We start from the raw sequence: 27,732 nt of genomic DNA, 5'->3' as shown, positions 1-27,732 counted from the left end.
CTAGACAGGAATCTTCCTGATGCAAGTCAAGAATATATTAAGGTAAGAACACATTTTAAGAAGGCACAAAGATTGAAGTTTAGCATATTGCACTTAAGACTGAAAAGGGAACATAAAGCAGAATTATTGAATTCCCGTTCACATTCAGAGCAGGTGAGCCAGAACAGAAAAAACATCAGACTGGTTTCTCTTAGTGTGTGGCAGAGGACTGGAAGGGATAAAAGGCACAATAAGAAAATCATTAGATGCTGAAGGACAAATACATAACAATTTGACTTCCAATATTGTTAGTCAGGCTACTTTGGTCTCCTAAGACGGCAGGTATGCTCTCCCTTGTACAGATGAGGAAACCAAGGTATGGAAAGGTAAGTACTTCTTCCAGGTCATTTGTCTGTAACACAGACTTGACAGCCAGACCACAAAGTTCACTGGGTAAGTGTGGTGAAGAATGAAGTGTTAAGGGGGAAACTACAGCTACTGTGGCAAGAAATAGAGCTTCACAAATAGCCTCATAATGTTTAAGTACACTTTACTGGAAAATGTATTCATACATGTTTTTGTAATATTATTTTGCACTGGAAGCCACAAAAACAGGTGACTGCATCTCATTTCCTCTTCTAAGAAAAAAAAAATCAGTCAAAACTTGCATCATTCATGCACTTGATGCTCTGGGCATATGTTTAGCCTTTGAGGGGTTGTGGAAAGTACACTCTTTTGGAAAGGTCCAGCTCAATTTTGATGCACATACAAAAGCAAGATACATTTCAAAGCAGCAGGACAGTCTAGACAGAAGAAACACCTTAAAATTAAGGAAAGAAAGAAGTTTCTCCCTCCTAGATTTCAACATTTTAAAGAGACTATGATAAAAGAAACGCAACTTTTTTGCTGTAATTGAAAAGATGACTCAACAAATTTTCATTATTTATTCATTTATCTTTATGAGGGAATTTCTCCCAAGAGACCAAGGCAACTTTCTCAAAGCTATTCTAGTACAATACAGAATGAATAAATTAACAAGTTAACTCCAACAGTTTTCAAAGTAGATCCACATTCTGCCCGCAGATATTCATGTTAAATTCTCAACATTATTGGCACTGCCCACATATGCCTATCACTAGCCTTCACAAAGCTGACAAGCGAATGAAGCTCAGCTCAGGAGAAACAAGAACAAACCAAGTACATGTATATATACACCTTAAAGCACACACAGTAAAGATCACAAACATTACTAGAAAAGAAATTATCACTCTACCTACATGAGAAAAGAGAGGAAAAGAAAAAAAAATTAATATAATGGAAGTAATTACTGGAAAGCCAAAAAAAAAAAAAAATAAAAAAAAAAACACTACTCAGAGTAAGGTGGCCTACAGGGAGATATATGGAACTAAGAGATATTTGTTTTGAATACATGACTAGGACAAGGCTGCCTATTAAACTGGCTAGAAAAGCCATGAAAATGCAGTGAGTCTCAATTCCAATTGTGGGTCAAAAAAATTATGACTAAGAAGTTGGAATGTTTTATCTGGAATTTCTGAACAACATGGCTGCCCACAAGAATTTTGGTTCTAGCATGGTTCTGATGCCACAGTATCATAAATTGCTTAAAAAGAAAAAAAAATCCACACACACATTAAAAAAATAATTTCTCAAACAGAATAGCCGTACAGCATTAAAACTACTGTCCAGTAAAACTAGTTTTGTTGATCATATACAAACACATTAATTTTGTATACAAAGTAAAAGCTATGTATACATACACAGGTCACATAGCACTGTGTAATTAAACTACACTTAGAATTAGCTCAAATTGCTGAATATTTACTAGTCACTTCACACGTGCACAGGAGGAAGATACTCCTCAGAAGACAACCAAGATCACCTATATGCTTTAAAGTCTTACCTCAGACTTACAAACGTACAGAAGAGGAAGCCATTGCCACGTCACTAATCAGTTACCATCCTTTGCATATCTTGAATAACTTGAGAGCAACAGTAGGACATTTTTCAGAAGCTACTGTCCAGCTGAGGGGAGCGAAAGCCGGAGAGCACCAACAAAGTGCTCTGTAGTCCATTAGCTGCTGCAGAGTGCATCTCTAGTCTTTAATATTTTGTGTTTGTATAACGGATTATGACAGCAATGTATTATTATAATCTCACACACCAAAGAGAGAAAGCTTAATTACAGGTTTAACAGCCAATGACATTTACATACACAAGTCATGTTATTTCAAGTATTTGTTGGCATGTTCTATAGCTTTTCTTGAGTTCACTGTATCTGAAAGCTAAAGCACACGAAGTCCATAAAACTACAGAAAGGTTGAAATTAATTCGTAATTTTTAGAAGTTTCTAATTTGACTCAGCCCAATTGCACAAAAGCCCCTACAGCTTTTATCTTCTCCATTATGGAAGAAGTCTTCTGTGTACATAGACTACTAGACTACCATTAGATTTGCAGAGAAATAAACAGCAATTTTCTGTTTAACAGCAGTGAAACTGGCAGCCCAGTGCATGCTGTTAATTCTCCCAGCTCTTAACACCATGACTGCTACTAACTTGCCCTTTTGCCAAGAATGAGACTGTATTTGCCCTCTTTCCTCCTCTTTGAGGATGTAATTTTACTGTATATCATTTTGACTAACAGGCAGTAGAGTCTTCACAATAGCAAGCCTTTGCCAAACACTCATTAGTATTTTCTTTTTCAAGTGGAAATGGCTGTTTAAATTACTACCACTCAGACAGATGTTACAGTTACTTTGGCTAACTAGAGAACGATACCATTAACAGCTACTTCTCCGCAGAAGAATATCACTAGTACTGCAATACTCTTTCCTTCAAAAGAAACCATCTACCTCTTAACTGTGGTTAATAGTTTTCCGGCTGCAGAGCCATGCTGTAAGGCCACAACAGGCTAGCAGCATTGCTCACAGAGCAGTAGTAACCAGGAAGAGCTGCAGCAATAATCATGCTGCCCCATTCCAGATAAAAGCTATCCGTCTGCAAAAGCATCCAGTTGCTGCATGGGTTTGGCTATCACTTTTAAATGAAAATTCCACCCCATGGGCCAACTCTCTTCTAAATGAATTGCAAATTATATACCTATTGAGTGCCAGCTGGTATTGTTTCTCTGTAGTTTTCCCTTCTTTCCCCCTCCCCTCAATTAATACAACAATATTCATGCCCTGTCATGTCTTATTGCTTAATTATGTAGTTTGTAGAACAAAGCTTTAAATGAAACTATCAAGCTGGGGGGGTGGAGGACAACCAGATGTGCAGAGATGGAGGGAAAAACAAAGGGCACTTTGAAAAGGAAATGAGAGAATTAGGATTCACATGGCGATGAAAGGAAGCAGAGAGAGAAACAGAACAAGGAGATGCACATAAGATATATCAGGTCAGTCACTTTTTTAATACATATAAAACGATATGTAGTTTTAAATAATGCATCCTGTAGTTATCTAACATGATTTAATAAATAATTGGAGCTGTTTGGTACAAGATCTCAGCGTCTTTCCATTCCATTATCCAAGAACAGACACAAACTTCCCTGTGAGCCTTATTTTGGCACAACCGAAAAAACAAGGCAGCTAAAAATGGCAAATCCTGAAATAAGAAGGTATATTTTACATGGGTTAATTAACTGACTAAAAAGATATTGCAAGGAACTACTGTATCAATACATACTGCAGTCACAACAAGCAAGGCACTTTTTAAACACCTCCATTTTCTTTATCTAAACTGACTCCACTACATGACTGAATGTATTTTACACACCTATTCAAGTGAAGATGCTTAGTAAATGAGAAAGTGACTGCTGTATCTTTTCTTACAAGGCAGCCACATCTTTAGACAGCACAGAGCCCCGGAGCACACTTCTGGGCAGGCCACCCAAAGGAGCTTCACCCAAACACGCCACCTGGTCTTCTTCAGCTGCACTAAGCAAAAGCAAAAGCGTAGTCTGATCTCTCAATGGCTGTAACAGTTAATCGTGCCAAAGGCAGCTTTATCAGACAGGTTGTCAAATTCTCCCACTCAGCTGCAAGCTGTGTTTTATAAATGAACATACTCTCCAAGAACACATTTTTCTTTTCCTGTTCTCCTTTCTTTCTTTTTTTTTTTTTTTTTTTTTTTTTTGGAAAGAGACTTACATGCTCAAGATAGAATGTACAAAAAGAAACCCTACAAAAAAAAATGACCCCTTTCACAAACAAATTACTACCACGACAACGCTGTGACTCCAAAGGGATAGAAGCTGGAAGAAAGAACTGCCCCAAAGACTACAACTATTTTATAAAGCACAAACTACAGAATTCATTTTAACGAGATTTCTGTTACTTATTCTTCTGTTTTTAAAAATAGTTCCCACAGCATAATATACCCAACTGCATATCAGACTTTCAAATGTCAAAAGGATATACTTGATTAATTAAATCAACTCACACAGCTAAGAACTTTCCATCATTTTAAGCCGCAGTGTAAGTTTTAAGTCACAGTAAAATTACCCAGGCAACCAAATGCATATATTAAGCTTTATTTCAGAGCTCTATCACATCAGTAAGGAAAATAATTTTATAGTAAAGAAAAAATGCCTATTACAAAATCTACAGCACCATCCTATAATAATCCACTGAATGACAAATCACTGACTCCTTGCTATAATAGCTGATATATACCAAATACCATACCAGTTCACTTTCATAGCCGTTACTGAGAACAAATATAGACACTATGTCTTCTATATTAAATCTTTTTTTTAGTATCAGTCCATTAAATTCTAAACTTGATTAATTTTTAAAATTCATTCACTTCTCCCAAAATAATAACCTCCAGAAAAGAGAACTATTAGTTCTCCTCTCTTACATAGTTATTTTAAAGGAATTTATATGCTGGAAAAATAGGTGCAAAAACCATCGAACACAAATGAAATATGTTCTTGCATAGACAAAATCAAATAGCACGTTCAATTACTGATCAACAGCTCCAAAACTGACTTCAATTGCATTAAATTTCTTTAAACTATGCATGACATGAGACATTCTGCTGTTCTTCAATTTTTAAAACATAAATTCTAATCTAATACACTTCAGCCTCATCTATCTATACAGCAAAGAACAATATAGATGCATACTGACTGGAGGGGTTGTATCTTCTCGTGGCATTGAGTATGTGCTTATAGCTAATATATTTCATGATCTCAATACTCACTATCCAAGCCTGGGAACAGACATATCGAGGTAGTTTGACACTGGTTGTTATCAAAGCCAGTCATATATGACTTAGCCTAGGAATTTTCCCGTAAGACTGACAAACTCACTTTCAAGAAGTTTTAAAATTCTAAAAAAAAAAAAAGTGTCAAAAACCTCTAGCAATCCTTCTGAGTTTCTTACTCTGAATAGCAGCAACCTAAGCTTTCAGGTTTCACACATTTCATGGCTTGAAATGAATCTTACCCTCAGATATTATTGTGGTCGATCTGTATTATTTTTGTTATTTTAAATTCTGATTTCAAAATAAGTACTAGAGGACACAAAATTAGACAAAATTAAACTAAAAAGGAACATAAGGTTACACAAACAGAAACTCATTAATTGCATAAACTGTATTTCCATTAAATGTCCTTTACATCATCAGCTTTCCAGGCCTCTTCATTCTTTTGTCATTTATCCTTTTCCTGCTGATAAAGTAGTTTCCTCTACTTATAAAATTAAAGCAAATTAAAGTGTCCTCATTTTCATATCTATGGTCACTGCTTTTATTTTCATTTTCATATCCCTTTTCCGATATTTTTTTAAAGTGCTTATGGCAAACAAAATACAATACTTTTTATATATTAGGTACGGCTTTGCTCTCAATGCATCTTTTAAGCAAGTCACAATACAGACTCATGTAAGGCACCCCTTCTTGCCTTGTGACATACTTTGACCTGTGCATACCCCTACAATTCCCAAATCAAATTCAGAATATGAATTCCTTCTTTATTCTTACCACTGCAGAAACCTCCTTTCTCTTACTAAGAATAAGAAGCAGAATAATACACTTAAAGCAAATTAGCATATTTTTTCCACAGAGGGTGTATAGCCTGCTCCCTGAAATTAATGTATTCATTTGGACAGAACACAGTAGGCTACAAGTTTCTATAAATGAGTCTTAAACTATGAGCACCAGGTTCGTACACTAATATATGGTAGCCAACAAATAAAACAACAAAAAAAAACCCACACACCTTTCTGTGCCAGTGATGGTAGCTTAGGTATTCACATGTCTACACCATAATAAGCTTTACTGCATATACACATATACATACATACCCACATTTTTCATATATATACACACACATATATGCATATAAAATATACACACACACGCACACAGTCCACACACATATTTATGTTTGCCCTTTAGTTAGATTTAGGTGAGAGTAAAGCTATCTAAATAGTCAAAATGCCTAACTCTGAAGAACAAAAATAAAGATCAGTAAGATACATGTATTACACACGCCACGCACAAATTTGGCAGAGATAAATCTGGGATAAGGAAACATGAGACACGAATCTTGATTCTATCCTTTGATAAAGGCCATATCCTCAAATTCAGCAGCTTAAGAAAAAGTCCACTGAGCCACTACGTCCAAGAATAATCAATATCACTTTAATATCACATAGTTATAATACATGAGACCAATCTCCAAGGATAAGCTTATTATATAAAAGAAAAATTCATTAGCTGTAAATACATTTTGAATTTTCCAATCACTATAGGATAATCCTTACTGTAATAAATACTGTACACCAAACTACTGTTAAGCAGAGATCCCTTAAGGTGACTAAATTATTTACCAAAAAATAAGTAAGTATTTGTAATTCACGTCTCTTGGTTTAAGTTCTGAAATTTGCAAGTAACATTGGTTTCTTTTAGTTCTCTCTCTAATTATCTGATAAAATCAGCTGGGATAAACTTCTGTTGATTCGTGCAAACTAGCACTAGATGAAAGTTATTAAATTAAGTCTAAAACCACCAAAAAATTCAAATAAAGACTGCCAGAGCCTCATCTGCAAATCCAAACACTGAAGTACTTCAGAGGAAATTTCTGCACATATTATGTCTAGCACAAAAAAAGTCTGAGTATACATAAAAAAAAAATGTGTTTCATTCCCATGACGACTTAAAGATTGCAGCTCATTTCCTTCACTTCTTGCCTCTGTTGCTGAAGAGTTACTGATCTACTACAGTACTCATTTACTACTATCTTAGTAAACTGTGGAACAGTCTACTATGTCTTTTACTGTAACTATCAGGCAAAAGACAAATGTATATCATAAACACTACTTTTTTATCATAAATTCCAGTTTAAAAAAAAAAAGTATAGTAGATAAGCACTAAGAGACACAGGCTACAGAAATGGGACACATTTCTAACACTACTCACCACCACCACCATCACCTCAGATTATAACAAAACCTTCAGAGAAAGGCAACAGTTTATGTAATCTTAGTCTAAAGCACTTCTGTGTCCCTTAGTACTGCTTCTTACTTTCAGTACTGTTAGAATGAGAGGAAGATCCTATCACAGAAAAAGCAGCCAAAAATCCTTCATGAGCTGGACCTTAATGAAGTTAACGTTCCTGCTTGCTGTTAAATTACATAGATTCATATAACACGTGAGTAAAATACACAACTCTTCACATGATTAGATTTAAATCACCACACTGGGTAAGAAAAACAACTAAACAAATGTTTGACAAATTTAGAGCACTTCTTGTCCAGGTTTGTAGGCAAGGCTTGTCTGAAAGCCTCTACCACTTCAGCCAAGGACATCACTTATTTTGCTAGCTGCTAGTACAAACTTCTAAATAGAAGAAAGTACTTTCCAACACTGTATGAACACTCTGGCAGTAAAATGTAAGAACAATAAATTACCTGAATTTCTGTTTAGCACAAATCCTTATGAGTTGTGACAACACTTGACATTGCATAGATGTACATAAAATAAGGCTGCAAAGATATGCATGTATATAGAAGATAACCCATTACATTTCAGCCCTGACATTTAGAACAGTTACCTTGAAGTGGCTTATATTTTGCAGCTCTAACCAAAAGTGTATTAAATACCTATGAATATGACTGCTAGTAGAAAAAGGAATGCCTCACTTGATCTCATTTGGAGTATATCCCATTCATCTCTGCTCTGTTTAGATCAGACATTAGTCTGCAGCTGTGTACATTCGTAATGTATTTCTATCCATTGTCTAAAACACATTCCAGTCTCACTGCTAACATCATTTTATTATCTAATCAATCACATCTAAATGTCTGAGTTCAAAACTAGCAGCTGCTAGGGGCTGACACAGATCTAGCAAAGAGAAGTTCATTTAAGATTACTCACTGGATTCACCTCAGCATCCGAAGATGCATACTGTGCTACGTGCCAAGGGTCTCTACTGTTACAGCTATCTCAGTACCATTTTTTCTGCACTGACTATTCATGTTATCAACTGAAGAGAGCACACAGAGTGAAGTAGTAGAAATCTGGCATCAACATAAGCTACCTTTCCCAGCAACGGATGTTAGTGACAGTAGTGGTCTTGCCAAAACACTGTATGCATCTTAATCTTAGGATGCTGCTTGACTGCATCATACTCCCAAGAACTAGAGGCAGATCATTTGATCAGCTGCATCTGAAATATTCCTCTGCACAAATATCTCCCTCCCCCCCAAAAAAACCAAAATATCCACACACTCACAGCCCTACAACCCACACCACAGATCCAAACAGCATTTAGAACAACCTAAACATTGTGAATTTGACATATAACTGTTTTTGAATTAGGAAAGAACAAAATGCCCTAATAAATAATACAATCAAAATCCTACCCGTGTCTGGTTCCATTTCCCTTGACGATATACTCTCAATATTTTTCTTTAGTCTTCAAAAAGGCACTGATTTGATATATCATTTGTTTACAAGACTCACAACAACAGAATGAAAGCAACATATCAGAGCAATTTCTTTTCACAAAGCTTTACCAGCTCCATTTTGCTCAATCCTTGCGAACAATCGAGAGCAAGTTGCTTTGGACAGCAGACCGGCAACCTCTGGTACCACTCCCACCAGCTGGCTCAATTCACATGTAAAGCACAAAAAGTTGGAAGGTATTTTTCTCACAAGCTTCTCCATATACGATATGATGTGATTTGGGAAGAAGCAGCTCCACACAGATACACAATAAAAAGCCTCTCTACTGTTCCCCAACTAGTACCTCAGCTTCAAAGTTTTTCCAGAAGTTGTTCATCATTTTCCACTAATCCCTTTACTCTGGCATTGCTACCAGGTTAAACACCTTTGTTGTTTACTCTTCTCACTCTCCTTCCTGTCTTCTGTGCTGGAAAGGCAGCTTTTTCCTGTTTGCTTTCCCGTGTGCTGAACGCAGCTGTAAGGAGGTCTCCTTAATGCCTCCAAGCACTATTCACTGACAGCAGAAAGAAGTCATGATAGTGCCTTACTCCTCCTTTTTCCTATGCATTACCGCTTAACATAAAGCAGTCTAGACAAACACAAATGCACACAAATAATGCAGAGATTCTAGAGAGGTCTTGCTAAAGCTACTAAAGAAGTGACAGTAAATATCCCCAATCATAAATTTTCTCTGAAATTCTTCTGCCAAGTATGGTTTACTTGTACAGTTTGCAGAACTGCCTAGGCAAATGTTTTAGTTTCTCAACACGTACAGTTCCCTTCAAGTCATTAATGGCCCCAAAAGAAGGGCTGGGGGAAAGAAGCCCAAACACCTTGGGACTCCGACTCCACACAGACTCCACGCAGCAAGGCTTTATCCCACCCCTGTTCCCCTCAAAAATACATAGCCATTATATTCCACCTACTCCATAGAAAAATTCTCCCAGATATTTCAATGAATGTTCCAAGCTCCCTGCCCAGTTTAAAAATATGGGTGTTTGTGCTTAAAGAGGAAGAAAGAGTAAGAATGAGCAGAGACCCCATTCGCTTCACTGGCATATGCTCCACAAAACCTCCATGAGCTTTGGTTTCATCTTGCATTTTTAAATTACTGTAATGACACTCACAATACTATCTGTGTGTAAGCAGCTCCTTTGGTCAAAAAAAAACAGAAACAAACCAACAAACAAAAAAACTCAAAGCAACACACACACACACACACACACACACACACACACACACACACGGGAGACAACACCACTCATGTCTTTTTGCTCTCTTTGAACAATGAGAGCTTCAAAAAGAAGGTTATCAGCCTCCAAACGCAATCAGAAAAAAAAATTGTAATACATTCACAAAAGGGTCAAAACCACCAGTACTCTTCTCCAAGACTACCACCCAAAATGTATAGGAAAATAAACAGTAACATATTTCAAGAGGATTTTTAAATATCACTTTTCCATTTTATAACAGTTTAGTTTCTTTCCTTCCCATTTCTTATTTTCTGCACATGGAAGCTACTGGTAGGAGTAAAACAGAAATTTACATTCTTGCCTACTGAGTGCTTCAAACTAGAAAGAGGTCAGGAACCCAAATTTACTACCTTCCCTCACAAATTCTACCAATGGCTCCCCAGAAACAAGCTCTCAGGACTACAAATGATAGAAAATGAGAATGGGTAAATGAAATACTGTTATTCTCTGTTGCCTGAATCTCTCTCTCTCTCTCTCTCTCTCTCTCTCTTTCTCACACACACACCCCCACCCATAGACAAAATGACCCTGTCCAATTTATATGCTAAGAAAACACAGAGGACGTTGATGATCAGCCAATCATGACAGCTGATGTCATTTATAGCCCATGTTCATACACTAGAGAAAGTTAGTGCTTTCTCTTAATAAGTTCTTTAACCTATTCTTCTCATCACACTTTGAAAATAGAAAAAAAATTTCAAGCAGTTTGTCTAGGAAGATCTTTTTTCTATAATACGTGATGCTGAAACTATTCTTAGGAATCTGGAAATCACTAATATGAGCGTTCCCTTACCAACTTTTGTTTTGATCTTCAAAGGGAAGTCAGTTTTTCCTGACCAACTAGAAAGCTCAACATTGTCTCAAACTTAATTTCTAAGAGCCAAGATGTCTTTTATTCTTTCAATATCCTTATGTATCCGACATTAAATCATTTGCATGTCTACTCACATCTGTAATATCTGTATAGTACTGAACAAAAGCAGTATAAAAATGCCAATAAATCCATTATAACAAGTGCTGCATATTAAGAGCCAAACATTTAGAATGTATAATCTCTCTCAGAATATGCATCTCACATTCAGTCCCTTCTTAATATTGCGCACAAATGGAAGGATGTCCACACCCCTGTTGCAACGGCTGGTATGAAGCTTTAAAACAACTATTTCTGATTACTAGTGCATGTTTTACAGTTTGTGCAAGTTCTTTTCTGAGCAAAGGCCCTTCAAATACAGTCAACATTTCCTTCTCATTAATTAATAGAAGTCATTTTTGTTTCACTTATTTTAATAGGAATTGTTAACATACACATGAACTAAGATGCTATATGAAGGTGTAAGAATTCCTGCTCTTTTTTTCTAGTGTACTGAACAGAAATTTGTCTCTTTTCTCAACTGCAATTCCCAATTGACAGGAGTCACAGATAACGTTAATTCAAGAATTCACTTATCCTAGTAGTTTGAGTGCTGATGGCACATTCAAAATCTCATATCAGAATCCCTACTCCTTGATCAAATGACATTTCTGAAGTGCTTAATTGTTTCTCAGGATATTTTTTCTTGTGCACACATATGCACATGCTCACAAAACAGTTGCCTCCTTCCTCTCCTTTTCCCACATTTTACCTCGAGGGTAATAAATTCTGGTTTAGGTAATTTGCAAGGCTTATTTTCAAGAAACAGAGATGATATTTTTGTAGATTAGATCAAATCTAGGTTCAATCTTCAGCTACGGATTTTCAGCTTATATTACTTCATCATCCTGTGTTTCAGTTCATCGTCTGAAGTGGAAGCAGTAATACTTCCTTACTTCAAACACGTTTTATGAAAAAGAGGTTAGGCACGCAAGTATTTCACACCCGAGACCACAAATCCATGCCCACATGGACACAAATAAAGGAAATGATCAACATATTCTGGAAATAGTTTCTATTTGTATTTTCCAAACTGAATCAGTTAATACAGGCAATTATGAATATTCTCCAACTCCAGCCACCCTTTAATAGAGCACTTTGACTTCACGGGAGACACTATAGCAGCAACATTCTTTCTCGCAAATTCCCACTCCTTTCCTGGGGAGTGGAAATGCTGTCTGTGTCAGACATGAAATGCATGTCAAAAGCACGTTCAGCATAGTTGAGCACCTCCTGAGATATTAGTAACTAACACTTCTCCACTCTATTTAAAAGAAAGGTAAATGAGGCTCTGAACATATCACAGTTCCTCAGACATTTGAGAACTGAAGGCAGCCATTAGCAACTCTTGCACCTCAAGTGACACTTGCTATCTAAATTTGTAACGAGAAAGAAGTATTACAGAAATATAATTTTTAATTCGCATTTTCTTATACAATGAAGACCAGAGAAGGCTCAATACCTTCTTTAGGTGCTGGGAGAAGGTATACTTTATAGTATCTGACAATTCCACAAAGCCTCCTTTCCTCCACTGCAATTTCATATGTATCATCTTCTACCTCAGAAGCTTCTTGTAATTCTGGTCTGTACCCTTTTTCTCCCCCTTTAATGGGCCTCTTCAGCTTATGTTAAAACTTCTGCATAATAACAAACATACCTGATCAGATCAGAAGTCCACCTACTCAATACCCTGCCTCTGAACATCAGGCACTAAAAGTATAAGAAAGGTCATGCATGTTGTCATGATTCCGTAGCATAGCCTCCCAGCAACCTGCAAATTAAGCAGATTCAGCATAGCTAAGGAAATCGTTACCAGGCAGCCCTTGACAAATATGTCTACAGAAGAAAATTCCACAGAATGCTATTTCTCCACTTCTTCAATATTGTGAGTCTTCTTCTGCAGAAGAACACTACAGGAAATTCCCTGAAGTTTTCAAGTAAATTACCATGTAACACACATGCCAGCAAAGGAAGGTGGCCCAAGATAGTGTCCAACAACATCAGGTCACACCATGAAACTCATTATAAAGCAAATGTGATCAGAATAAGAAAATTCAAATACATGATGTCTGTCACAAAATCATTTAATTGTATCCTTTTCCTATTCAATTGGGTATAAAACATATTAAGAAACAACAGTTATTAAGAGAAGTTTTCAGGTATACTGAAGTATATCTGAAACCAAAGTGTTCAGTATATATTGAAACTGAAGTTTCAGGTATATATATCAGTCAATAAATACAATTTGATAATATTAGCCACTTGACATTATCAGATAAAACGTTTCCTTCATAAAAGCCTGTATTAGACAGCTATTTCTAGGAAACTGCATTTAACTGGCACCTTTAGAGCAGTCAAAACAGGAGTTCTAACCTTAAGGGTTCTACATTATCAAGGTTAATAGGGTTTGAAAGTATTTAAGTACTTTCATAGCTGGATGTGCCACTGTTTGCAACAACATGACACAAGCTGGAAGACAAAGTTTCTTCTAAAAAGCTATAATACAAATACATGTGCAATGTGAACTTTTTATTCTAGTGGAAATATATGTCTGTTACAGACAACAGTTTATACTCCCCTTGTGAAGAATATACTTAATCAATCTGCTGAAATGAAATAGGAAAAGTACTACTTTCTCTAAATCCAAATAAGAAAATAAGGTATTTTACATGTAACTGTGAGGTAGTACGGCTATACTTATGAATAAAGAGAAATTCTATATTGTCAAATACTTTCAGGACCCCCATCTTTTGGGGTTAACAATCCCTACTTGCTAAAAAAAACATAGTTCTATGAATGAAAGACATTGTTCTCAGCACATTTAGGAAGTACTATTTAATATTAAATATGTAAGTACTTTTTCAAGAAGCGTTTTAATAATAATTAAATTTTAACAATTAAGTATGTATCTGTGTATATTTTGCCACCTTCCTAACCAGCTACTTTTTGCAGAGACATAATGGTTCCTGTAAAACTGCCATTAAGAAAGATTTTGCAAAAACAAAATCAGAAACAGATCTGCATCTCCAGGAAACTTATCTGGTAATTACAGAATTCAGCTGGGCTGTAAGATGCACAGGCCAAAACTCACTGTTTGGATCGGAAAACTCTTATCAGTTTTTCTACAGTGGGCTGGATCTTCTTTGAAAAAGGAGAAAGGAGTTTTGTTCCTGATAGAGACAGAAGAGCAGCTGAAATCTCAGGGCTTTGAAGGGTAGATAAAATGTTTAGTTCCCAGCTCAAAGAGTGAGGTTTACTCCACTATTACAGCAAAGGAGCCTTTAATCACAATGCTTACCTGGTGTTGCACATAAAAGCACATTCACACAGAAGAAAACTGCCTAGAGAAATAGACAAGTTTTCAAGGAAATAGAATACAAACAAATTAAAGTAACCAGTCCCTATGGTACCATTTCAAAATAATACACCGGAAACCAAGTTGTAAGGTGAAAGTATACCTACTAGGAATGGAAAAGAAAGAAGCTAGACGTTAACAGGAGCTGGAGGAAAACAGTTTAGCTGTAAGTTACTTCGAAGCATTCAAGAATTGTTAAAAAGGCAGACAGACCACTATTAAACACAATAAAACACTTGCTTTTCTTTGTTTTTTTTAATGAAGTGTACAAAATCTCTAGAGAATGAAGTCACGTTTTCAGTCCTATGTAAGATAAGGCATTTTCCGCTCCCTTGAAAACATCCACATGCCCTCACTGTACTCCAGCCTTCCTTCACTGTTCTTCTCTTTACTCTTCTTTGTTGGCTCCAGGCTACACTATAATGGATTTGCCAGCAGCTCTATATATTAGGTGGATTTCCAGGAGACAATTTATTTCAGCAAAAAGAATGATTTTTTTCCTCTTAGCTTATGCCAAACATCTGAATAAGATAAATCATGAACTGCAAAATATCTTAACCAAGACAAGGCTATGACTATGCTTAGAGTTTTGCCAGCAGAAATAGTATTGTTTAACAATAATATCCCTAACAAATGTTACCATACCATTGCAATTTTAACGTGTCCCTAGCTCTGAGCAATAAAAACTGAACATCAGAATGACAATATTGGATCAAACCACCAAGCCCTGCATGCTTTTTCTGACACTCAGTAGATAGGCTCTGTGGTTTTTGTTGAGAGAGTGTGCATACCCTTCTGGTGAGAGTTACCTCCATATGTTTTTCATTTCTCCCCTCCTCCAACATCTGTTTTCTTGCCCAGACATCCTTCACTCTCTCAAACCTTGGAAAAATTCCTCTTCCCCAAGTCCTGGGGAGCCTTTTACCTTCAGAACAGGCCCTGGAGCTCCTTTACTGCAAGAAGCTAGAGCAGGCAACCTTTGGCAATGAGATCAATTCACTTAGGCTCTGCACAGGAAACTTCCTTCATTCTACCTGAGCAATTTATTTTGAACCACCTTTTCCACATGATTCACAATGTTACAGATCTGCCATATTCATTCTCAGTGATCTTTTCCAGACCTAACAGTCCAAACCTATTTGGTTTCTTCTTACAACATAGCTGTCCCATAACCTCATAGCTGTTCTACTTATTCTCTCCATAGCCTTTCTGGGAGTGATTCCAGAAGACACTTGAACAAGTTGCCAAAGAATGAGTGAGCAAACTAAGGACTGAACAGTGACTCCTTCTATATAGGCATGCAAAGGAAGAAACACCCATGACCCTCTCCTGTGACTTCCCTGCCCCTTCAAAACTTCCACACAGAAGCAGCAGGGTAGCAACTACCTAGAAAAGCCAAGAACGTGCTAGCAACACAGTTGCTATCTTCTCCTTCTAAATCATTTAAATTGACATGAGAGAAATAGTTCATACCAGAAGTTAAAGGGTATATAGAATATGTATACTGGATAAAGGCAGGATGAAATACCAGTTCAAAATCTAACCTGCCCAGCTTGGGTCTGTAGTTTGAATATATCATTCTACAGATATTAATTAATTTATCCAAATTTGCATTCTTTTTTTTTTTTTTTTGATGAAATGAGCTTGAGTAAGCTTAGAAACAATGTTCAATTTTCACTTATATTTGAAAAGAGATTTGTAAGCTTTACTAACTCATTTCCTTTAAAGATTAAAAGTCATGCTATAAATATTTCCAAAGTCCTTAGTTACTTCTTAAAAATACTCTTATTTATAACCAGTCATTTCTAAATATAGTTTTAAATATTTATATATAGGCTGCATAGTTAATGGAAAACTTATTTTCTAAGAAGCTAGGGAAGAGTCCACTTGTTTATATTAAAACCACATATCAGCATTTGGGAGCAGGGAAGGAAAGGAAGAGGGGAGGTATCTGTGCATGTGTATGTACACATTACTGAGACATGGAGCAAGGAAGGACATAGCAGCACATATAATATACCAATTCTTTAGTTTCCTCTACTCAACATTAACATTACAGCTTTACTTAAATAGTACAAAAGAAGTAGGTATCAGGCTGCTATAGCATCACACAGAGACGTCATAAGGGAAATTTAAGAATGGAAGAACTTAAATTTTCTCATCAAAATGAAAAGAATGCTTTTCTTTCCAAAAGCACATTACAGAATACCTCAAAGTCTACCTCATATACTCGGTGAAGCTGCAAGAGACAAAAATATTTATGACAAACTTTGTATATTGTCATATTAATCACTTCTACACTTCTGTCCGCAATCAATCAATCCAGCTACCATTTTTCTGGGCAATAATCTGTGTTCAAACAAAAGAAAAAAAAAATAGTAAGCAAAACTAGGAGCTTGTAATTGCTTTGCTTATTAAGTATCATTTTACAAATCAGGCCTTTGAGTCTATGAATATGCAATTTTTTGACAATCTCATATAATTCCTGGAAGTCAGTGAAACTCTCAGTGCATGAAGCAAAGCATGTTTTATTCTTTGCAGAAACTTGACTGAGAACTTAACTTAGGAAATCAATACTAAAATTTATTTCAGTTACCAATAACATGAATTCAACTGCAAAATACATGGTGATCTGTTTATTAAAAGGTACTTAAACTGATGACCTCATTTAGATTAAGAGAGGACTAAGATTCTTGATCACATTCCTGTGATCAAACTGAAGAGATCTAGAAGTCTATCTACAAAGGGAGAAAAATAACAGACATAGCAAAAGATGATAAAAAAGGTAGAGATGATGGATTTGATTACTTTAATTTTTAGGTCCTGCTTATATCAACAAGTGCTAATAATAATAAAAAAGTAATCACAATGCATTTATAGCTCATAATAATTCTAGTAAGAGCTTTATGATGTTTTCAGTGGCATAGCAGAGTTCATTAACTCAGAAATGTCAAAATGCACCCAAACAGTGAAGTTTTGTTTTGCATTTTATCATTTGTCTCAGTTGTTGACTTCAGCCATTAAGACAAAAAACAATCTGTTTCAGTCACCCAGATTCACTAACCCATAGCTGATTTTTCATGATGTGCTTTGGGATTAATTTTTTAGTATTTTAGACAGTAATTAGCTAGTTTGGGAGCAAATCTTCTCTAGGGAATCATCAATTAATTACAGTCATGTCATTTATTAATGCATATTTTTCTTTTCCAAAACTATACAGCAAAAGTATAATTTAGTCCTTTCTCTTAAAAATACTAATTTATAATAGTTCTGTTTTACCATACAATTAATTATGGCCAGGTTTTAGTGTGTCCCCAAATTTGATCAAACAGCAACCTAAAGGTATCATTTTTTAGCACAGTGAACACAACTTTTTGAACTCTTAAATAGAAGAAGTAATCTACTCAAGACAGAGCTTCATAAACAAGTTTCCCGGACACAAGCTGTCCTACTCTTGCAGAATGGTAACTACACTACAATAAGAGCATGTAAAGGGGCAATACTAAACAAATGCAAGTTCACATAAGACGGTTTACCCCTGAAAGTAAAGTGATCATGTGCCAATTTTAGATGTACACCACACTTTCAGAAACAGAGGTCATTCAGCTGTGCTTCCCCAGCCTTGGCAGCAGTTTCACACACACAGGAAGTAAGTTATACAAATAATATAACCTTTTCACAGAGAAAACACACCTCTATTATCACCATCAACTCACAGACTCACTCCTAGAAATCAAGGGTTACGCCCTGAACTATTAAAGCCAGAATTACAACCAGGAGACCTGGTGACAGCCAATAAGATGAAATGAGTATTTCTGGTTAGAATCTGGTTAGAATTCCACAACTATTTTTTCCCCATGATATTTCTTAATGCTAATGGCAGTTCCAAAACTGAAGACATTTTGGTAACAAGCTCACAAGCACAGCAATTCATGGTAGAAGGCATTTAAAGATCACTCTCTAGATCAAGAATTGAGATGTTTCAATTAGCCTGGATTTGCTCCACACAATTCCACATGATACATATTTAAGCAGAGGTTGAAATGTATCTAAAGAAAAACTAAATTAGAAAACTATGGAAAACAACTCCAGGGAATAGATAACAAACGTGATGGGATATTCCCCTCTTCCCCTAAGTTGCTGGAGAAAGAATCACATATTAAAGTCAGTATCTTCCCCACTCCTCGCCACATACCACCTAAAAGCATTACTAGTCAGATGCAAAAACAGAGAGAGTTGTTCACACCCCTCTACACTGCCCTTTCCCCATCTGTAAGAATGTCCTTTAAAAAAGGAAATATTGACACTCAGCGAAGAACTTCCCTCCATGGAGAAAGCTTGCTTTGATGCTTTTAGGAGGCAATATTTCCTCATTCCAGATAAATTATCAGGTGCCCAAAAATGTCTGCAGAAGTTTGCTAGGAAAGCATAACTCCAGGGGAGAGAAGCTTTATTTCTGATGAGAGCATGTAGTCCTTTTAGAGTTTTATAAATACAAGACTTTTCCATCTGTAGGTTACTCCTTTAGACCCTCTCACTTTCGAAACTTGCATCGTTGAAGAATACAGAAAGGAAAAGCTTAAACACACATATATTATGTATTTTAATAAAAACTAACAGCATCGAAGCCCCCCCACACACACACACTCCCTTTTAATTCCTTATGGAAACAGGAGATAAGAGGCAAAGTTATGCATTCAGATAATAGGAGAAAAAAAATCTAAAACCAGCAGTAAGACCTGTGTTACTTGCTTTCCTACAGTATCAAGTGTTAGGGTCTGACAGAAACCTTCTCCAAAGGTACCCCAGGCAGATGAGCTGCAGACAGTAAAGGGCTTTTGAAAATAAGCTTTTAGCAACAACTGTTCTAGAGAATCTTCACTCAATCTTTGGATTTTTTAAGCTTTTATAAACAAGTGCTTTGAAGCAGTACCTCTTACATTCTGTTTAGAACTTGGACCACAAATACTTGTAAAGCACTGTACAGAATTGCATAGGAAGTAAGTCATCACTCCTTACAGAAACATTTCAAATATTTATTGGCCTTCATATATGACATAACCAATAAAGTCAATTGCTTATGACACTAGATGAGGCAAGAAGATTCAAGCAGACTGCAGTAAGAAACAAGCTTGCTATAAAGTGCATAAAATTTCAAAGATAAGAAGCAAATTCAGAGTATAATTAATAGAATGTCACTAAATAACTCCAATTCTCTATCTGTTCTTTGGAAAAATACATACATATATTTTCTATTTTTTCCTCCTTCTCCAGGAGCCTTTTTCTCTATTTGTTGCAAGAAATAGAAACTGAACAAAACCTGATTGACGCAAATTTGAAGGATAAGGATCTAGACACAGTAGAACATCTGCTCTAGACAAAGTTTTCTATCATGACCAAACCCTAGTAGCCTCTTGAACTGACTTCTAGGACTTACCTCCTTCTTAAAGGGTCTTGAACATACAAGCTTCGCTATGGGTATAGCTTCAAATAGGTGTCTTAGCCCCCAACAGGTGGCACCAAAATCACTATTGCCGTATCATTAACTGTGAAAATCTGTGTGATTTCCACCCCACTTGGGGGGGGGAGGATTAGAGCTAGCAATAAACCTGACAGAAGATCTCAATTAGAACTTTGCTGAAATTAATGCAAAAGACAGACTTTTGTTTTTGAAATACCATTTTGCTGAATATCATTACATTGGGTTCAATCTAAGTTGTTATTATGGATACTTTCCATCTTACAGAAAAAATTTCTAATACACTTGAAAAAAACGTACAGGGAAGCTGGGACTGTTTTTCTGAAATTCTATGAGCTTTACCATTGTCTTAATATCCATATATTAAGCATGATTAAGCACTCTCTACCACTGAAAAGACCTTGTTTTAGTTCATGAAAAATATATGCACTTATCGTGCTTCACTTCTAGTAATTGCAATCTTACTTTCAAAAAATAAATATTACATTTTTTTACTGATTTGAATAGAGACTGTCTTGAAGTTCTATAACATGTCCTTTTGAAGCACACACAAATTAAGCATACCTCTTCACCTTCTCTGAGCTTCTGTTACAACCTGACAAAGGCCAGACACATCACATTTAGCTGAGCCATACTACACTACTAAATAAATAAACCAGATGTTCTTCTCCAGTTTCTGGAATCCTGTGCATCTCCAAGGTCAGCGTGAGAAGCCTGCAACATCCTGTTTCTATCTGGTACTTTTCTCAACATGAGGAGCCAAGATAAATCAAAGCTTTCCCCTCCTTCTCCCAAATAGAGCAAACCTAGAGTCATGAGAGCCTTCACACAGCTAAACAAGGCAAAGCATGGTAAGAATGATAACGAACCCAAGAAGTGGTGCTGCATGGATAACTTGCATGGATAAGCTAAAAAAAAATTACTATTTTTTATGTGATGTGTTTCCATCACATAAAGTAGTTCTGTAGCCACCAGGCTACTGCGTCCTAAATAGGAAAAAAGTAATCAAGGAACAGACAACTAAGCCATGGCTTGCAGTGACTTCACAATATCTTAACCACTCAGGCATTACCACACTCAAGGAGGAGTAGCTAGCAAGCTTCCAAAACTAGTTTTTCCCAAAGGCTGTAACACCAGCCCCAGACTTTTAAGTCTTCCTAGAGCGAAGTTACAAAAGCCTATTTAAAGATCCTACAAAAAGAAACACTAAGACCCAAGAGGCAAAATTTCTCCTTTCTCCTCTATGCCTTTATTGAAAGTAAAGGGATGGGGAGAAGGCCACCATAACCCAGCTCCTATCCTCCAGAAGGAGGAAGTAAAGATATAGCTGCATATGTATATTTCTCATTTCCCAAGCTACTTCCTATAAAAACTTGGAAAAAAAAATGCACAAATGTTAGTTAATGTGTTAGGTATCTCCTGTCATCATTGCACGTCACTGCCTTTAAAGTCCTCTTGTTTGTTCATTAGAACTCCACTTCTTCCAACTGTACCACTCCTTTTAACTCTTCAAATTCAAATCTTTCTCTAGGTAACCATTCTGGTTCAGAGATGGACTTCCTTTAAGCTATGACTTTTTCATGACAATACCCACATAAAGAATAGCCTTATATTTTTGTGTGTCAGTGTTTGTTTTTTTTTGAGAGCGAGCAGTGGCAGAACACAAGCAAGTGGCAGAGCACATCACACAATCAAGTAGTAGCTTAGCAAGACTCCTTTCCCTTTCACACACTTAAAGGGAAGGATTCCACATTAAACACACTCAGGTTGTTCCATATGTAGCATAAAAAATGAAATTCAGTTTCCTCATAGTTGGGAGTCTCTCAACATAGCAAGGACTAGATGAATGCTATGGGTTTTCCTGAGGACAGAGTATTCACAATATTTCTCTTCCATATTGATTCTCCGACACTTATAAGATCCTGCATTCCAGCTTTTCCAGCAGAGGAGATTCGTATCTCCATCCTTCAGCCATCTGTATCAGCTTTCATCAAGCTTCTAGGAGTCCAGTACTGACCAACTTCAACCACAGTAGCCTGATTTCCTAAGGAAGCCATTCAATAGTTACTTCGCTGAAGTGAGATAAGGCAACAATCCTAGCAATTCCTCTTGATTTTGAGACTTAAGATTATTTGGATTTGATTTCATTATGATATTGATATTAACTTATTTAGTGTTATACACAAAACTGAAAGTCTTAAACCACAACTTAAGTGCTTAGAGAAACCACTAACAAGAGACAGACAAGAACCAATAGCTAGAGACCGACTTCTACAACAATTTAGAAATAAAGCATAAGAGCAAGTAAGTAACCAAAGAAACAGGTTATCAGAATTGCGATGGTATTAGTCATGGTATGAACAGTGGATGTCTTTCCAATAAACATAGTGCAACTCAGCCACACATTACTGGTCTTGATCACATTCCTTTACAAGACATTGGACAAATTCCATACTCATTGTCATCCTAAAAGTCCAAAAACACCAAAGTAATCCTTCATAGTTAAAGTTATTACTCTAAATTTTAACAGAGCAAAAACTAAACTATTTGAGAAGAACTAATACATTTAATTATAGGCCAAACATTTTATAAACACTGCACATCACACTACGCCTCAGAGGTGTTTATCACCTATCTTGCTATCCAGAGTAGATAAAATGTAGTAAATGGCACATAATCCCCATTTTCAATGTTTTGCCTAAAAGAACGAAGGAGATACTTTCCACGACAGAATCTACAATCAGAAGGACAGGTAGTTCCTTAGGTTTACTTTAGGTTCCTCTGAAAAGAAGGGCAACTCCACGTTACAGCTTTCTTTCTTCAGAGAGCAAGTAACAACATTTTGAAACACGAGAAGAAAAATTGCTCCTTACTGTCCTCACTCAAACAAACTAACTTTGAAAACAAGCAAGAACAGACCTCCCACGCAACCCTAAATTTCACTTAGATATTTCATGATAAAAGAACCTGATCTACAAACCACTGAAACCAATTAGAATTTTTCCACTAGTCTGAGTAGGTATTGGAATAGACCAATATTTCAGTTGCTCCAGTGTGGCTAGTAAACATTTGCACGTCAAGAAGAGAAAAGTGAAAGTTTTTTTTAATACTTTCTTTACTGCTTTGCATAAAAAGGCAATACAAAAAAGCTCTGCATTCTACTCAGTTATTCATGTAAGTCGTAGGACGTCATAAGCTGTCAAGAAGGTAGATAGGCTATCAGTGGACTGAAAGTTCTACATTAATTCAAGTGTTCTCACAGACCAAAGTAAAGCATAACACATGTCTATAGACAATACTGTTTTCATTTAAAGTTTAATGGAAGCTATGTAACAGCAGGTACCAAAAAGCAACAATTGTACACTACTCCTTTGGGCTGTTCTGGTGCTCTAAGCTTATGGGTAGGTCTAAATGCACAACAATGATCCTTAAAACATTTCTGGAAAAACTAAAAATACTTTCTAGGGCTAGGATACAAAATTTAATCCATTTATGATGCAAACACCACATAATTCATTCATAGGCTTTGCTGTTCATGACTCTTTTTGGTCTTAATTTACTGGAGGGATTAATTTCATATCCCACAAAAAAGCAATCATGTGATATACTTGCCTGCCATGTTTGATATCTTAATTTTTAGGAGTTTCTCTTTCAAAGGAAAGATTTCCCACAGTGTTGTACACTTCTGAGCTACTGTGTCCAAGTATAAAGCAGGCTGAATAAAATCCATGGAACAGCTCATTAAGTGCTAGATACAGTGTCTAGAATGTGCCACCTGATCTGACAACTGACATGGCTGCAAACCCCGACCTTGCAGCTTTTGAAAGGTCTTCTTACTCTTCACTCTATTTTCCCTATCCCTCAGAAATTTCAGGTCTCCATTGTCCTGCTTTTTCTACTGGGTACTTTGGTCACAATTTACAAGGCTAAAAACTGGAAGAAGTTCTCCTTTGCTACTGACATGTTAGGAATGTAGAGCCCTTCCCTTAAGTTCACTGCTACTTGTTCAATTCCTACTTTACATGCCAATTTCCCCCAAGGAAATAGGAAACATGCATGGGAAAAAAAATACATAGTATCTTTCAGTACCATGAAAAGATAAAAAGAGTATCTTTTCACTGTATAAGGAGAAAATTTTGCTTGTTAAACACAATTCAAATTTCAGTGGCATGCCAGATCATTTTTCATAGTAAGAGAACAAAGAAATTGAGGTAAAATAGTGCTTGGGTAACTAACTACTTTCTCTTACCTTAAAAACTTCATCCCTTGTATCTCAAGACTACGTATACTAGCCAAAAAAATAGAATTATTTCATTTTACATGACAGTATGGTCTTAATAACATTTTTCAGGATAGTCTTGGGAGACCAATAAATGTGTTCACTCCTCTGCTTGCAAATATTCTCTCTCTTAGTAAGATCTGTCATTATAATCAGGTTGAGTGTTGTTACTAAAGACTGTTTTATATTCTGGCTTGAAAGATGTTTGAAAAGAAAGGCAATAAGTGATATGTTCTTTGCTTCACACTTTTGGCTAGATAATTGCCAAGAACGGTTTTACTGAGCCTGAAGAGATCAGCAAAGACAACAGAAAAAAAATGTAAGCACACTTTTCTTTCTTTTAAGAAGTGTCACATAAAACTTGAACATAGGACAGTAACACCACATCAAGCTCTGCCATATTTACAAGAGACAGAAGAAAAATCTTTTGTGTATCCTTCCCACCAGCCTTCTCTTGCTACCACTGCAGTAATTCACATGAACGATCTGTCAGATTCCATTAGAAACAGATTTGAAATAAATATTTTTTTTCAAAAAACCCTCAATTTAAATAAAGAATTTGATGAAGTAGCCTCTCATTCAAACAGAAAGTCAGGGCTAAACAACACAAAGCACAGAACCTGTAGAAAAACAATTCTGAGAAAGGCAAGGGGATGGGACAGAAAAATTGCCAGCTTTGTAATACAGCATTTTTTAATTCTTAACAGATAAATTTTAATCCTTCCAAATTCTGCACCAAGTTTAATAAAAGTTACAAATTAGGTAGTTATAATATAGATATAGCACGGAAGGCTTCAGAAGAAAGTATGGGACAGAAACAGATCGGATTTGTAAAATAATGATTCAAAGTCTACCAACCACTTACGAACACCATTGCAACTTTTACAGAAGAATCACATTCTAACAGTCTTATAACAGAACTACAGTAGTCAGGACCAGAGTTTCTGCATGATCTGACAGACCTGAGACTACAGTCCAATTCCAGGATCTTTACTCTAGAGCCTACTATACTCTTTGAGGAGCGGTCAGGTTGACTTAGAATTCTCTACAATGACTCAGAAAAGCACAAAATCTTCCTACCATTACTACTGAATCTGAGCAGAGGGGCTAAAATTTAATGCGACCTGCTTATAAAGAGATGAAGTCCAATTTTATGCAACACCAAGGATGTTACATCATCGCTTACTGATTTTCAAATCTGGCATTACTCAGCAACTATCTCACTTTGATCAGCCACAATTTTAACTTACTGTATGTGATTCTGAAGACACAGAATGCCAGAAGCATAACATCAGTACGTGGAAATACTACTATTTGTTACCAGCTGTGGGGCTAAGGGAAGTACAACAAGTATTGACCACAATGCTGACAGCTAATTATATCAAGACCTACACCTTCTTACTGTGTAAACTTGCACTACAGGACAACTCACTTAGGCCTCATTTAGAGGGTCAGGTTGATTGTGTACAGGGTGTTTTACATATTAAGCTCTGTATTACATTACAGGCTGGGGACAAGACCCCAGCCTGTGTTCACAGAATAATCATATATCAGTTTCACCCATACAGTTAGCTATTAGTTTGTTGGTGCTGGGGCTTTTTTGTTTCATAAAAAGCATCCATCATTGCTCCCTATCTCAATTGAGACATTCAGCAAATACCAAGAAGTCAATGCAGTAGCACTTTATGTAAGTTATCTTCTCAAGAGAGATGTTTTTATTGTCTACTACAGCACAGATCTACAATTGTAAGAATTACTTTGGGTAAAGTTCTATGAAGTATTTTCTCAAACTATAACATTTTTACACAAATGCTTTTCATACAACAGTTAATTTCACTATATACAAAAAGCAAGCATTCCATTCAGAATCTTCAGTAAACAAATTCCTCTAGTAGTTACTTGGAAAATGAAAATATATTCAAGCAATATACATGCATTAACATGTACACATGTGGTAACAACTACTATCTAAATGTTCCTTTTAACATTAGGTAGAAACACTAAGACATACCTGAACTAGATAAGGTACAAAGATATTTAACCTACCTCATCAAAGCTGGTATCTTCTTTCTTCAAGGCTTTAAAATAAAAAGAAAAAAGAAATAGTTATCTGCACTGCATTTCAATGAGCACAAAATAACTAACACCAGGAAAGAGAAAAATAGAGCAACGTTTTCCTGTTAGAATAGGAAGGAACATGTTGGCCTGAATAACAATTTTATAATCAAACTACAAAACTGTAAATGGAATGTAGAAGAGCACAGCATGTATCCAAGAAACTAAATTTACATATTTATGAAGAATATTACCCTCTTAGGTTAAAGAAAATAAAAGTCTGCAAGTTTTTTTATTTTAATTCCTGGTGAGCATGAAAGTACTTTATGGAGAGCCTGACTGAACTTCATAAAACAAAGTATTATAAACACCTAACTATGCATTATTTGTATAGCACTAAATCTTTACAATACAGTATGCATTGTAGCAGGCATTTTTTTACTACATATGATTTACATTAGAGCAGAAGAGATTTCTGTCTTACTCGTACTGTTAGCTTCCACATAATCAGGTAACTTGCACATAATCAACAGAAAATACAGAATGAAGACAGAACAGACTTCTCATGAAGTGGTAAAGCAAAAAAGACACGAATAGTTCTGAAACTGCAGTAAAGATTAATCTGTTTGAACTTTTTCTGTTACCATAATGGATATCTTTACTAGGAGCGTAAACAAAATTTCTCCAAGTCATCACTGGAATCATGTCAGTCTGCAGCTAAAGGACAGTTTTGCTTTCTTCTAATCTACACACCACAGACAGACATCCAGGGACTGTGCTCTGCATACTGTTACCTGAGTTTGCCATCTGTTGACTTCTCTTGAAAAGTTACAATAAGCCAAGCCAAAGTAACTAACTCTGGGGAAACAGAAAAATAGAGTAACATTTTCCTATTACAGTAAGAATGAACAGGCAACTAGAGGAAGTAATTTGGACTGTTACGTTCATACACTGCTGCTCCAGAAGGCTCCCTCTTGATCACTTAAGTAGCGTATTGTTTCTTACACTTAAAATCCCAGTTTCAGCAGGAGATAAGTGTCAATTACCTAACACTTTGGGGATCTGGACTTCAGCAGTTTCTTTCCTCTTTCAAGTGCTCCTTCTGCCTTGGAATCACTAGTAGTTTCTAAACCACTCTCTCTCCTAAACACTCTCTTCAGAAGCAAAAGTGTATCATCTTTGAAAAGGCATAACTGTATAAGCTCTAAGACAGGCACAATTCAGGCAGGTGAGCCTGGATCTATCAGGCACTGTCCTAGGACAGCACCGCAAGAAATTTTTCAGCTCTACAACTCCTGCCATTCGCAGCAAGTTGAAAAACACCCTTTTACTTGTATGGAAAAGTACTGACATTACAGCCTTGTTTGCCTTCATACTGCCAGTTCTTTGAGACATGAAACATGTCTTTCCTCAAATCTTTGAAAACTAGTGTTTTACAATTACTCATCTAG

At 36.2% G+C, this 27,732-nt stretch overlaps 1 protein-coding gene across 7 annotated transcripts in view; it reads right to left on the bottom strand.

Moving 5' to 3' along the window:
- CDK14 (cyclin dependent kinase 14) overlaps positions 1 to 27,732 on the bottom strand; it is a 335,131-nt gene that overhangs the window by 298,036 nt on the left and 9,363 nt on the right. For all 7 annotated transcript variants that reach the window (XM_062569095.1, XM_062569097.1, XM_062569096.1 and 4 more), the window contains one exon: positions 26,273 to 26,304. Coding sequence is in view for 4 of the 7 variants with exons in the window: in XM_062569092.1 (XP_062425076.1) it covers positions 26,273 to 26,304 (32 nt within the window). In the remaining 3 variants the exon portion in view is untranslated. The remainder of the gene's footprint in view (positions 1 to 26,272; positions 26,305 to 27,732) is intronic.

Source organism: Rhea pennata, chromosome 2 (genome assembly GCF_028389875.1).
Source record: "Rhea pennata isolate bPtePen1 chromosome 2, bPtePen1.pri, whole genome shotgun sequence".
In the NCBI taxonomy this organism is placed as follows: Eukaryota; Metazoa; Chordata; class Aves; order Rheiformes; family Rheidae; genus Rhea; species Rhea pennata.
The sequence above is the reverse complement of the archived record's forward strand: the minus strand, read 5'-3'. Positions and strand labels throughout refer to the sequence as shown.